This window comes from Mustela nivalis, assembly GCF_964662115.1.
Source record: "Mustela nivalis genome assembly, chromosome: 4".
Taxonomy (NCBI): domain Eukaryota; kingdom Metazoa; phylum Chordata; class Mammalia; order Carnivora; family Mustelidae; genus Mustela; species Mustela nivalis.
In genome coordinates, this window is record NC_139023.1 from 144654498 (window position 1) to 144669597 (window position 15100).

At 45.8% G+C, this 15100-nt stretch overlaps 1 protein-coding gene across 6 annotated transcripts in view; it reads left to right on the top strand.

Moving 5' to 3' along the window:
• SLC10A7 (solute carrier family 10 member 7) overlaps positions 1-8105 on the top strand; it is a 251975-nt gene extending 243870 nt beyond the window's left edge. For 3 of the 6 annotated variants that reach the window (XR_014311044.1, XM_082728238.1, XM_082728236.1), the window contains 2 exons: positions 3327-3472; positions 5546-8105. Coding sequence is in view for 4 of the 6 variants with exons in the window: in XM_082728238.1 (XP_082584364.1) it covers positions 3327-3472; positions 5546-5593 (194 nt within the window). In the remaining 2 variants the exon portion in view is untranslated. The remainder of the gene's footprint in view (positions 1-3326; positions 3473-5545) is intronic. The other 3 variants (XR_014311045.1, XM_082728239.1, XM_082728237.1) reach the window with 1 other exon arrangement.
• Positions 8106-15100: the final 6995 nt, after the last annotated feature.

Here is a 15100-nt window from a genome sequence, read left to right on the forward strand (position 1 = left end):
GATGTGACTTGAAGATCCCATTTTGCCCAATTCATGACCAAGTGGCAGAAATCACCGTGCGTTGAGTGCAGGGGTACCTGCAGGTTCCTGACGTGGCTCTGTTGAATTTTGCGCTGTCATACTGATAGTGACGGCAACGTGGCAAAGATGCCCTAGAACTGACATAATAAACTCACTGCTTCTGAGTGACGGCCATCAGGGCAGGGCTCGCTCGACGGGGGAGAAGTCAGCTCTCGCTCAGCATCTCCCAACTTCTTTTCTACACTGACCTTCGAGGAAATGAAAATGCAAACTGGAAGCCCTCTCCCGGGGTTGGGGGGCTACTGAAGGGAACACAGGGAAAAAGAAAGATGAAAGATGCAGATAATAGGGGATTGAAAAAAAACGCTAATAATTGGAGAGGAAAGTAGAAATAAATGATAGAAAAGTCAGGTGAGTTTTAAGACCTGAAGGAAAATAAAGGTACCTGAAAAAAATAACATGTCACTTGAATTGTTGGGGTCCCCCTCCCCTCACCAAGTGATTGAGCTGCGCATCCCCCCCCCCCAACCCCAGGAGAGGGACAAGCAAGGACACATGACAGCCACTTGGGTCCTAAGCCCCGGAAGCTAGGCTGTTTGTTATATCATGCTCAATCCTATTTTTAACATTAGTCGCTTGGATGGCTAGTGATGGGAAATTTGATTAACGATTAACAAGGAGGTATTGCAGGCAGGTAAGGCGGGGAGGAGAAATCCTATTCAATTCGGCAAATGTCTGCAGCTGCTGCTAGTCATCATGGACCCCTTCTCTCTGTCAAGCGAGGTGAATAACTGTAATGCCAGGCAAAGGGAGAAATGCACACCTGTACCACCGCCAGGGTCAGTCAGGAAAAGACCAAGCACGTTCTCAACCCAGGAAAGATTAAGCAGTGTCCGAAGGGGGAAGAGGGACAGTGAGGTCGCTCTAGCAGCCCCAGACCCCTCCTCCTCCAGCCTTCCTCTAGCGCCCCTGCTGGCAGAAGCATCCAGGGAGCTGGCAGCCAGGCAGTGATGTTCGCAGAGTCCTGAGCATCCAGAAGGGTGCGTGTGAAGATGAGTTCCAGGAGCCGAAGAACCAGCGCAGGGCCAGAAGAGAACTTCATGCAAATTGCGGCGAGGATTCCAAGAAGGTAGAAGGTCACTTGTACACGGGAAGCTTCTTGAGAGTAAGGACTTCGCTACATCTTCCCGTCTGTGTGCCTAGGCACTACGGGGGAGTCCTAGCAGTCACTGAGGTTCTCAAGCTTATGAAATCACAGGAACGTCCTGGTCTGGGTAGCAGGGGATGAGGTCTTCTGCTTCTGGAAGGGTTTCTGCTTCGTTTCCAAGAGGAAGGAGTTCCAAAAGAGCTTCTGGATGAGAAAGTGTTTTTGTGTACCAAAATGCTGCATTTCTGCTTAAAGAAGCTGAACTGAAGACCCCTGAGACCTTGAACCTTCCCTGGCACAGAGGGCTGGAAATGCAGGTTGCCCAGCTTGAAATTCAGACCCCTCCACCTGGGACAGTTCCTGACCCTGAGGTGTCTCCGTTTCCTCATCAGTAGCATGGTGCGAACACTAGTTTTTCTCAGCCTCTCAGGGTCATCTCAAGGCTTCGTTCAGTCATGGGAGAGCACTTGGGCAGCATGTGACATCTAGTAAGCTCTCACTGCATGCTAACCAGGATGGGCGTCATTATTGCCAGCTCTGTGTACCTACTTCCCCACACTAAGGTGAATCTCTGTTGTGGCTTACCTTGAGATACCTCGTCTCTCTTGCAGCCAATTTTTGGTTTACTGACCATAGTAGCAGAGCCCACTTCAGCTTAAGAATGGCACAGAGCCCGAATCTTTGCCTAGAAAGGGTAGCTTGAGTGATTTGGCCTAGCAGCCATGGTCCTTGAACTTCGGGTCAGAAACCCCCACTGTTCTCACTTACATGGACAAGTATCTCTATATTCTTATCATTTGCTCCCTTCAGCCCTGCTTTTACTGCTCCCTCCACCCTGTTCCTGAACGCCGTCCCTTTGGGCCAAATAACCTTCCCCAGAAACAAGAGGAGGGTGCTCAGCTCTTCTTTCCTCACCATGATAACTTCCCAGGATCATAATATCAGATGCTGCTTTTTGACTCTCAGTTGATAAAGTCTACTGTTTCTTAAAAAAAAAAAAAAAAGGCTCTTTTGTTTTTTATATTGGTGAGAAGACAGAAAGTGCAAAACTCTAAGCATGTACTTTCCAAGCTTTGAGAGAGAGATTGTTGGGGACGAGTTAAGTGTTTTCAGTTTATGGCAATGATTTGTGAGGCTATGAAAAAGAAAGCGGCTATGAAATACATTTTTGCATAAAGGTTTGAAATTTATTAGAAGGTAAAAATAATTGAAAAAGCAGAGCTTTCCTCAGTGGGTTATAATAAAAAGTTATTTATGTGCCATCAGTGTGCATGTTTAGGAGGTTGGGTCCTTCTCAGAGGCTGTTCTCAAAGAAACAAGAAGGAAGCTAAGCTATTCTGTTGAAAAAGCTGACATACATACACGGTAATTCTGACAACTGGGCCATATTAAAACAATTGGTAATAACAGTCAAATTGCTGGTGTCTGGTTTCTCTTATAAAAGCTTAATAGGTACACACTATAGACAGCTGTTTACAAAATCTGCAGACCTTGCCCTTGGTGTAATAGAATGGTAGACTCAGAAAGTAGTATTCATTTACCTGAGTTCCATTAAGACCTTCACTGTGGGGTCTGAGCATTCAGCCCTAAACTTAGAATTCACCTGCCGTATAATAGCTCATAAAGTGCTTTGAGGTCGTTGGCCAAAAGAAAAGGCACAAAGCCTTTATTACTGTTCATTTAGCAAAAGTACCCTCCCAATTAAAATGGTATATATCATATATTACCATATCCTTTCGATTCTCAAAAGTGAACTTTGGGACATGAAATAATGCCAGGCAGGCCTCCAGCAGCCTGTTTCCCTACTAAGCAAGGAAAGATCCGTTTTGAATCTCTGCTTTACTCATGTTCTTCGGTCTTCTGAGAAGCAATGCCTCTCCTCCTTGTAGACAGCCTGCTAATTGGCAGTGGGAATTAGTGGTGCCTTTGAATACTGACCACCTTTTTCGTTTCATCTGTCTTGGGTAGAGCTTAGAGTTTTCTGCAATGAAAGGAAGAATGGAAAGATTTGATGAGTCTGTTGAGACATTCCCTATGAACACATAGGGGGAAAAGATGCTAATGACCTAGTCCAGAGCTCCAGTTTTAATGGGGTGGGTCTTTGGTTTGATGACAGACTGAATTTACCTCTAGATTTTCTGTCTTTGTTGCTCCTCAGGAATTCCAATGCTGAAGATCGTGTTTGCGGGCCACGAGCACCTCTCTCTAATATCTGTGCCCTTGCTCATATACCATCCAGTTCAGATCCTTCTGGGAAGTGTGTTGGTGCCCACAATAAAGTCTTGGATGGTGTCAAGGCAGAAGGTGAGACTGGAAAGATCTCATTTGAATCCAAATCAGACTGAAATGCTATTTCTGAATTTTAGCTCTTCATATGCTTTACCTTTTGCTAGCATATCCTCATCCTCAAGTACATATTTTCTTAACCAGTCATCATAATAATGATGCACTGATCCATTTCGATTTGAAAAGGAGGACTGAGGGTTCCCTATTGTATATTGCTATGAAAGTACAGCTACACCCAAAATGCAGTTTTAAAAAGCTTTTTTTTAAAAAAAATCCACTCATATTGGAGGGCATAGTGCAATGCAGTAAAGGTGAGTATACTCAAAATACCCGTGCCCCTCCGCTCAGGTGTACCCCTTCTTTTCCCCAGCCCGTCTTTCCTGCATGTCCTGATTTCACATGCCTTTCTAAACGTGATAGCACCAGGCTTTATCTAAAATGTCTACTTTATCTTTAATTTTCCGGACACCTAGAAACTTCTTTGCACAGCAAAACTATGTATTGGCACATTTAAAAACTTTACTTAGCAAAGGAACGTACACAGTGTCAATTTCACCACTTCGCTCAGAGTCTTGTAACTTATTCGATATCCATAGATGTGATTTCCTAAATTAGCAGCCAACATAAAATCAGGGTGATTCATACAAAGTTTAGATGCCGCGTATACCATCGGAGCATCCGTTGGGCTGGCTGCTTCCCAGTGGCTCAGAACTTACAGGACTTCTCTGAGCCTGGACACAAGGTGGCAGCTGTTATCAGGAGAAGAGTAGGAAAAAGAGAGCCAGTGGCGGGGGGCCTGCTCTATGTTGTGTCATTAGGGTTCTAAAAGTGGGATAGCCACACTACCACCTATTGAGCTCTGTGTGTGCTGAGCACATCCTGTCTTCCCCCGCAGGCATGAACCTGCAGGCTCAGCCACCTCCTCTCTGGGAGCCCTTGGCTGCATTATTTCACTTCTCTGTACCTCAGCTGCTGCCACTCTGAGACTAACAATAATTTCTGCTCTTCAGAGTTCCAGAGGCTTCTCTGGCATATGTTTGATAAAAGCTAGCTGCTGTAATTATCATCGTTGTCCTTGTTTTCATTCCTGTCTACGGCACTGTAGCAAGTTCTGCTGTTGCTATCAGACAGCTCAGGAAGGAGGCTTGGGGAGTCGAGCAACTTGCCGGAGGTTACGTGGATGGGTTTGTCAGTTCCAGAGGCGGGACTCGAACCCTGGTCTGTTTGGTCCCCAACATCCTTCCCCGATACCACAAGGACACTCGAGACTGAAGGAGTGCCCTAGATCCCCAGGATCCTACCGGAACAAGTTAGCCCACCCAGCACCTTCGTTTATTTTTCCACTTACCAGAATGGAAGTGATTACCATTCCTTACTGGGTACCACTCTGGGCGCTGGTCCGCCCACCCAAGAGTTGGTAAAGGAGCAGTTTAGTACCTTTATAGTTCTATCACTAGTTATCCCTTTGAAAACTTCCATTTATATCGGTCAGTGTGTATGTGCACTGTGGGTCACCACTGATACACAAACATTTTGGCAAAGAATGAAAGCATTTAAAAATCCTAATATTCTGTCAGTAATATGAAGTTGTAGTGAACAACAAATTAAACAGAATGAGATTGTCTTCTCGGTATTTAAAAGCAGACTGACACAGGCATTTCCAAAAGGGAGGCTAAATTGGACAATGCTGTTCACTCTCCTTTTGCACAGAAACCACTCCAAACCCAGGAGGTGTTGGCTACCTTAGAATAATCCAGAAAGGGTGGAATATTTGCCCATCCCATTTGACCACAAACATAAAGGCAAACAATCAACCATAAGGGTATCCATGAGTATCTCTTCTGCTTTACAAATAAGGCTGATTGAGACACCCCCCCCCCACCCTCCAGCGCACAGCAGGATGGTATGAGCAGCCGGTTGGGGCTGGAGAAGGGGCAAAGTCTTCTGGTCCGTGAGGGGGGCAGGTGGGCCTGTTTGTGTCCAGAGGTTCGGATCATTGGTTATGTAATGTTCTCGGGGTGGGCGGGCTTTGTCTTCCTTCTAGTAGCATAAATTATCTTGTGTTAATTGATGCTTTCATTTTGTTCATAGATACTGTCCAGCTCTGAACATCATGTTGTCCTTTCTTATAGGGAGTGAAGTTGACGAGACCAACAGTATAACGAAGGAGGCACTCTTTATGCAGCGATGTATATTTGTACAGAATTGTACATACAAACAGTTCTGAAGACTTGTACTTGTGAATGTTGCTTCGATGCATATTTTATTTTTTTACACAAGAATATGATAAAAAAAAAAAAGTTTAAGTGCCTTAAAATGTATTGGACAGGAGCGTTATTTCCAGAACCTACTTTGTTGGTTACTGGCAAGGGTGGTACCGTATTTTGGAGTGGTTTAATTATTTTTTTTTTTCTTTCCAAACACGGGAAACCATGATCATGACAAAAAGCAAATACGCTTTCCTCGTACCACCTTTGGTGCAGAACAACCCTACGCTAGTTACTGTGCTGTTTGAAATGAGGTCACACCATCAGGAAAATGCCCTTCTGATGACAGTGAGAATTTCCAAAGTCTTATTCATGAATACTTTGATTTACTGTGTGATTCTTTGTTTCTACAACTGTGACATGCCTCTTCCTTATCAACTCAGCAGGGGTCATGGATTGCATAGATGCTGAAAGGCATAAGTTATCTGCATTTCTTGACATCATTCTTTAGACATTCCTTCAGATAGTTTCCACAGAGAAATTCCTCAGTCCCATTATAAGAGATTGTGGTGTTATATGTCTTAAATTTATTATAAGCTGCTTCAAAGAAAGAGCCTGATGTTTGAGTTATAAGTAAGTGAAGTTTTGAGGTAAACTCCAGGACTTGGTAGTCAGGATTTTTAAAATTGTATTTCAGATAGTTTCCCTTTTTCTGCCACAATTTCTTTCTTACCTGTTTTCTAGCACACTTGCAAACTCCTAACAGCCAAACATGAGACTTAAAAATGTTCCAGTTTGAGAACAGCAACAATTAATGATGGATTATGTTCACATTCCACAACTGAGACCAAAATTTTTTCTTGTTACACAGATGTCTGAGCACAAATTGCCCCTTTTAGCCAGAAGCAGCCTGTTTCATCCTTGGATTAAGCACACTTAAGGCATTTGAGACAAGTTATTAATGAAAATTTCCTTGGCAGATTTGACAAATGTTTGCTGCAGTTTTTTAAAATTAAATCATATTGTTCTTATGAATAAATAAAAATATAAAGGTCATGGACACAAACAAATGTTACATATACACATTCTGTCTAGCCAGATGGAAAGAAAAATGGGCACAGAAAATGCAAAACCATTCATTAACCAAAAGATCAAATAAAACAGTCCCCAGTTGGGCATCAGCTTTCAAAGGAATATTCAATCTTTGCTTCCACTGGGGCTAGACAAACTTTCACTAGATCCAAATAGAGAAGAAAGCAATATAGAGAATTAGGGGACGCTGTTCCTGCCCAGCATTCTGTCACATCCTCTCTGCATGTCCTTTCTTGGTTTGACAGACAGTATTGGCATCCTGGGCCACACTGACGCTGACTGTGGTCAGCAACAGAAAAGATCATTCCTTTGAAACCTACCAGGTTTACCAGTGGTATAAATTCGTATTATCGTCACAACCAGATCTCATCTTGTGTTTCTTCTAACCATTTCAATATTACTGAAACTCATACATTTCACAAGAGTCATGCTCAATGTAAATGTTAAGGCCAGCGCCGGACTCTGCAAAAATCTGTGGTGGACAGGCTGTTTGTCAGAATTTCACTTATATCTAAAACTCCAGTAATTTTGCTCAATACTTTTGATGCTCAAAAATGGGGCATAGAAAGGTTTTCATGTTTTGTTCCTACAAGTTTCTTGGAATTTTGGAAGCAGTGGGGTTGTCTGTCTATCTGTCTGAGCTATAAAATTCTTTCTCCCTAGCATTAGAATACTGATTTTTTTTCCTCCCCAACTTATCTACCTCTATTGTCTAACACCTACAGTAGGTGTGATTATGGGATAAGGTTCAACTGAAAATGCTATAACGTGCTTTAAAAAATGTGTTTTGTTTTCAAATAATCTCTACATAGTGCATTTTGGTGGCTTGAGTGATACATTTATGCCTATGTCTTTTTTTACACAAATACTGTGGCATATTTTTCCATAAAGAATAAAAAATAAAATAAAAATTTATTTGTAATTCATGCTTATTGGGATTTACTTATTCACCTCAAAATATTTTATTATTATGTTATGCACTGTCAGGCTATCCGTTCATGCATTTTTTTGTCTAAATGTATTTGTGAAGGAAATACATTAGATTATATTTATGTTTACTAATTTTGCCACCTGGGTTTTTTTTTAAATGGTTGTTACGAAATTGGATTTTTTTTTTTTTTAATGGGAGATGTTAATCTTTTCATGTGTTCTTTTCTAAGTTTTAAACTTTGTATTTTTTTTAAATTCCCTATTCTGTTTAAAACTAACACACCTCTGGCTAATTTTCAGTGTTTGTTTATGCTAAATACCAAATTTTTACAAAAAGATTGGTGAAATAATAAAGTGGATTATTTATGATGAATGGAAGATGGAAATGATTCTATGATTAAACAAAGATATTTCACAAATCACGAGAAAACCTGTGGCTGATTTTTAACCTGATTTCAGATGCAGTCGTAATGCCTTCTAAGTCTATCTCAACTTCTCTTTATTCATTCTGGCACTCTTGTAGCATTTGTGTTTAAAAACACATAAGTTTCATAATCGTGCAGGTATCCATGTCATCAATACCTCCACCACGGTATCATGTTAAAATCCAAAACTCACCCTTGCTTTTTTGGTGAGAGTTGTTTTCTCTGCAACAGGGTTGACAACCAAAAGAGAAGCACAGCCAACAGAAGAGGCCAAATTTAAGTGCTCGGAATTTTAGGCACCCTTGTCATATTTAAAGGGATAGAAAAGACGAAGCCTTGGAACGCCTCTTCCAAACACGGTGTTTCTTTCCAAGCGCCTCACCTTGTGTAGAACCCCATACTCGGGTCTTCTTCTTTGGCTGTCTTCTTGGCTTAGCAATCCTCTTCTTCCTGACAGGCTGTTGGAGATGCCAGCCCCCTCCATGAGGTTTTCCTGCTCTGCCCCCTCGCCCCCAGCCTGTGCCAGACTTGCTCCCTGTGACACACCCTTAGAATTTGTCCTTCAAGTTCTGAAACCTTTGCAGCGTCTAATCATGACTCTGCATTTGTCTCCTACAGCACGGCCCCCATTTCTGTTTCTCTGCAGTGCCTACCTAGCACCATGCCTGGTTCCGTGCAGTACCAGAAAACACGCATTGATTTTCTCAATTGTGATCTTAATAGGTAGGACGTGAACCTTCAAAATGATGAAAGAGCGCTTCCCTACATATAGATCATTACTAATTTGCAAGGAAAACCGACTGCTTTACGCTGTTCCTATCTGAGTAAAACTGGAGCTGCCTCTTGCTACTCAGAGAAATGTCTTACTTCATAGCTCTGTATATAGAACTCTCCAAGGTGACATTGCAGGTGTGATAAGCAAACAGCTTCCATCATCTCTGCTCTGAAAGCACAGTAAACCCTCAATAATTCAGGCTAAATCAGGTTGGGTCACTCGGAATTAGTGACTACTTTATATGCATGAAAAATAAGAGTTTCCCTTATAGGAGTTTTAACACGCTACAAAGAGTAGATACAGATTATTATGTTTATCATCCTATCATTGGTTTGTAACTAGACATAAATGAAAGGTCTTCTAAGAATTTATTCTCTCTAGCAAGCCAATTAATCTTACTTACACCATAGGACGGTTTCTGAAATGTGAGTAAAATAGAACCTCGTTTAAAGGGGGAAAAAATTTCTCAGAGAGCCCGGGAAACTCATCTACAGAGCCAGTTCTGAAAAACCGTATCGAACGGTAAATGACTGTCACTAACAATCTATCGGGGCGCATGTGTTTGTGGACACGACCACAACCCATGAAATTCCAGCATGGTTGTGAGACATCGAGGGTCCCCTGGATGATTTCAACAACTCAGAAATTCCAGACAGTCGGAAGGAAGGAGCGCAGGGTTTCTGTGAAACCAGGCCTTAGAGTCCGCTGACAGGAAAAGACAACACACTGAAGAGGTCGATCCTAGCCTCCACCGGACACATGGATCATTCCCTCACTCCCCACTGTTTCAGATGTGACATCCTTGCCACGTGGTTGATCTGTGCCCACTACTGAAAGTTCTAGACTCTGACTGGCTGTTCACAAAGAGCACCGCTGTCAGCTGGCATCCTGGGCTGGTTGTGCCAACGTCCTCAAAACCCATCCTGTATCTTTTCCACCAGGATGTGTCCACCATGACTTCCTACCTGGGCCCCACGGCTATAAGCATCTCATGTGTGGTGTGTTCTGACCACACCCCTGCCGCCTTAGCCGCCACCCCGCAGCTGTGCCTGAGAAGTCCCGTTGTTGGAGATGTTGGAGATGGAGCAAAATACCGTTTACAGCTCACCTCTCTTTCGCCTCACAAAGCCAAAGAGACTGGTGTGAACATCCTAGGTTTGTTATGAGGATCAAATGTGATAATCTCCACAAACAGCTTGTCACAGCTCCTGCCACATGGCAAGAACTCAGTAAGTGGCAGTCGTTATCCCTGCCCAACAACGGATGGGACCTGGGTGAACCATGCTGGACATGTAGAGTCAGGTGTCAGGCTCAGTTCTGCATGACTTCTAATTATGCAAATGACCTTTTACAAAGTCCACTAAATGTCACTAGTCAAGTCAGGAAGTGATCAGGGCATGAGTCTTACTCCATCAGTTAATGAAGATACCGGATTCTGAATTTCAAGACGGTTGCAGCAATCCCTGTCTTCCAGCAGGGATAGGAAGGTCCTCCCAGCCCACCACTGCTATCTGGCTTGTGCCATTTTCTGCCTCCTCCAAAGAATTCCAAGCAGAAATTTTGTCCAACTTCCCTAAAAGCCCTGAGTCTGGCTCAGAACCATCCGATAAAGCACTTCACAGACAGAGCTGCCCCCATATTGATTCCGATTGACTACTGCCTGCCTGGGATGACTTCTGGTTTGGGGGCTGCGGTCACTGCCCTCTCAGGGGGCCATTCCTTGAGCTCCCTGCGTCCAGGCCGAAACATCCCCTCTCCGCTCGAGAGTGCTGCCTGTCCATCCCACTCATCCCTTTAAGGTTAACATTTCCAGGAATTCTGGCATCTGATTTTTCTTCCATCCCCCACTCCCAGCCTTTCCCAGTGCCTTCCCCACAGTTCTAGCATCAACCACCTTCGGGAAACCAGCAAGAGCTCCGGGATAGGTAGCCTTACCTTTGGACATTCCCACATAGGTATCCTCAAGGTACCTCCAACCGCATGCCCCTGAAGCAAAGCCAGCCACCTCTTCCTTTCCCTGCACTCAGTCCTCCCCAAGCCCACCTCCGATGTTGCCACAGCCACCAGGCCTGGTGACCTCCCCCAAGACCTTCACCTCTCCCTTTTCATCTTCACTAGTCACCCAATTCTCTGGATCCTACTACAAGTCCTCTCCTTAATCTCCACTTTCCTCACTCCCTGCCACTGTCTTAAAATAACCTTAAAAATGTTACTTTTTTCCTCCAATAATACCTTTCTCCAATCCAGGGCACATTTATCAATCGCCTTCCACATGCCAAGAGCCCCGCTAAATGCTTTATGTGAATCACCCCTCTTAACCCTTATGACATTTTTGGCATTCGTGTGATCATTCCCATTTTACAGATTAGAAAGTGGAGGTTCCAAGAAGCTAAGTTCCAGGTGCCACTGCTTATAAGTGGTAAAGCCTGGATTTCCTCCTGGGTTGCTGACACAGCCAGCACCTGTGCTAATGATTCCCCATTTTCAGGGTCTCACCACAGCCCCCACCACTGTGAGACACAGTCATCAGTTATTACCAATTGCCTACTGGATTTCTTTACTTGCTATGATATCACTTATCAGGTTGTGCCAGACTATCTTTGTCCACATATCTCTCCCCCTCTAAATTAATCATTTCTTCAATGGAGAATTTGTTTTTTCTTATCTCTGTAACCCTGATGACTAGCAGAATGCTTGCCTGATATTAGGGACCTCAATAAATGTTTATTGAATAATGAGTTAACCTGTAAAGCCCTCCAGATTGCTTTCCTGATTCTGGGGGTGGGGGGGGAGCAGGGGACAGATATCTTCTGATTATGAAACACTATTTTTGGAGAGTAGCATGTAAGTGAATTATCACTCAGTAAATGGAAAGCATAATATGAATCAATCTACAAATGCTTCTGAAAGGACTTTTTTCTCTTCATGAAAACAATCAATAAAAATAATAATGACAGTTTCAAGGCTGGAGCATCTAGAACTCAGTATCCCTCTCCGATGCCCATCCCTTGTTTCACCATCTGCTTTGGGAGCCATCTCTCTGGCTGCTGTCTGTGCAAGGGTCCTGAGGTCAGGGCCAGACAACCAGCCTGGAAGAAGCATGTAGCTTTTGGCCCCAAGCTCATCAAAGAGACCCTGACTCTCTGCCCTTCATCTCCCTTCTGCTTCTCACTCCCCCAGGACACATGCATCCGTGCTTGCCCTCCTAGGACATGAACCACTCAGCCCCAAATGCTAAGTGAGGATCCAACCAAAACACAAATGGCTGAGGAGCGTGCATGGGCAGATGCAAGAGAGAGCACTGGGCCAGGCATAACAAGGCCAGGCAAGCCAGTTATTGTAGAGGGAGCCCTACATCAGGGCCTTTTACCTCTGGGTCACTGGTTCAAATCCAGCCAGGCCTCGGCTGACAGAAAATCATTACCGGCTCTGTGTCAGGTTGCTTGACAGATGGAAAATGAGTTTCTGTCTCCATCCGGCACACGTGTCCACATCACACTTGGCACTAAGCAGCTCTCGACTCTGTGGAGACAGAAGAAAAGTCAGGCGACAGTCACCCTGGTGTCAGGCAGGTCCCTGAGGTCAGGCGAGCGTGCATTTCAGCGTTCTCTGTGTGTGGGTCTGACAGCCTCCTTGTCTCAGCCCTTTCATGAGCGCTTTATTAATCTGCTTGTATTTTTTATTTTTTTGGTCTGAAGACATTGTTTAACAAGTCGTTTGAAGTGCTGGAACAGCTAAGAAAATCTGATTCTGCGGCATCGAAAGATGAGCAGCCAAATTGGAATAGAACGATATCTAAATGGACACTTTTCTCCTTGGCTGGGCCAGGCTGGGCTGGGAGACCGGGTGGCTGAGTCCGTCCAGTGAAAGGTGTGGGGCTGCTGGGCAGGGTGGGCTGTGCCACGGCTTTACCCCCGAAGCTCCCTAGTAAAGGGCAGTAGGAGACAGTTCCCTTGGGGCATTTGATTTTCCTCTCTTCTTCCCTCTTAAGAGCCTTAAAGCCACTGGTCTAAAGGCACTTCAGGCTTAGAAAAATCCTCCTTCCCTTCCTGTGCATAGACAAGCACTGCCAGCCCCTCGAAAGGGTGTCTACCAGACACCCACACACAGGGCTTTCCTCATCACAGCTACGTAGGAGGAATTCACACCCAGCGCCGGAATGGTTCTGACAAACACAGAGCACAGTCTCTCTTGGCTGCGTCTTTCTTGGCCCCCTCCCCTTCACGGGGGCTGTGAAATCTGTCAGCGCTGCGCCACTCTGGGGCCATCCCTGGAGACCTTCACTATCGAAGGTATTCTTCTTTTTAACTCTTTCCAGGATCGCCACCGAGCTGCACCCCTCCTGGCTCATCCAAGAAGCCCCCAGTCCTCCCAAGACTTTGGCTGTGAGCAGGATGAGCCCCTTCAGCTGTTTGCATCTATCCCCAGCAAGTTTGCTGTCCGGGATTCCCTGGGCCAGCAGGAGGCACATTGATGGTCTCCTCTATGAACGGTCTAGAGTGTGAGAGCAACAGGTCCCACGACTGTGCAGTTCACCTGGCTTGTGGGAACCTGGCTAAGGCGTGTGGAAGGAACTTCTGAGTCATCTCTGAGAGCAAAGAACCAGGGGACCCATAGCCAGCTTTCTGTCCCTGCGAAACCCACTTTCCCCCTCCCTCCTGTGTTCCTCAAACCCCACTTGTTAGGACAGGAGCCTGGAGTCCCCGGACCCGAGCTTGACCTCACCTCACCTCTTGTTTGGTTGATGTGGGGAGAAGAGAGGGGAGCACAGAGGAAAGCACAGGGCTGGGGCCGCCGTGGCACCTGCCTCTCTCACTTCCCCGTCTCCTCGTCCTCTCCTCAGAGATTCCTGAAGCAGAAAGAACCTCCGAAATGCCCAATTTGCATTTTTCATTCTGTTCCCGTTCTCTGTGGGACACAGCAGCATTATCAAATAGGGACGACCCCAATTGTATCTGTTGTTGTTCACATACACCACAGTTTTAATGTAGATTCCCTGCTGCATCTGAATTTCTGCGAGGGCTGTACCCATATGTGCACTCACTGTTACAGCATATGGTGTTACTTTCCTTGACAAACTGGACAGAAGCAACGTTGTAAAGCTCTGTGCATGTGCGTGTGTGTGCGCGTGCACGTGCGCGCTCGCACCTGTGTGCGCGCGCACCTGTGGTTTTAGTTACAAAGTCATATATGCTCATGGGGAAAAAAAATCCGAATGGAGCAGAGCGAAAGCGGGGTCTGCAGAGCACGTTTGGGAGACCACTGCCCCTCCCCCACCCTGCCCTTCTGTCCTTCGCTCCTCCGACTCCCTGCACCGCTGCAGCCCCCAGCCACAGGGCAGCCCTTCAGAGTCACCGGCAGCCGCCTAGCTTCTTCCCAGAGTCCGCAAGGCTACTTTCAGATGCCCCCGCGGCCCCTCCACAAAGAGGAACAGAGCATGAAGAAGCCTGCAGCACAGAAAACCCCGGGACAGAGAGAAGCCTTTTGAGGATTGCTTCTGTGCTCACGTGTGGGAGGTCACCGAGGGGCCAAGGTCAGCAGCAGGGAGTGGCTCCTAAAAGGAATGGGATAGACACCTGCCTGGCAGTCGGCCTGAAGCAAGCCGTGGTCCTGGGCCCTTGGGCTAGCCCTGATCTTCCAGTACGTGAGACAACTCCAGGAGGGGCCCTCCCCGCTGCCCTCCCCAGCCTCCCCCAGCCGGGCGAAGCTCTTTCCACCCTGAGACACACGTGTACACAAAAAGAAGCAGCCGCCTTTGTGCTCTCCGGCTTCCTTCTCTAGCTGTGCTTCTGGGAGAATGAGGACGACTTCCAAGTGAAGGCCAAGGGCTTGCCTTGACATTTAGAGAGCCTGTCTTTGAGGAAAGGCGAGAAGCAGCGTCCTCTTGGTCACTAGCCCCGAGCCAGGAACACGGCAGATGCTCTGCGAAATGATACGCGGAAGACCGTGAACCGCTTCTAACCCCAGTCCCACCCCTGTGCTGTGTCCGTGGCCAGAACGCCACCCTCCCTGAGTCTGGTTTCCTGCTCTGAAATGACGAGGACGAGGACGGTGGCACCTCCCGGGGCTGTTTCCGGGATGGAATGAGATCACTCACATAAGGGAATGACGTTAACTCCACGGGGTCACAGGAATGTCAAAGATGGGAGAGTGAAATCCTGTGTCTCAGATGTGCCCCAGAATTGAGGTTTTAGTGGCTAAAAGCTGTTCTAATGTA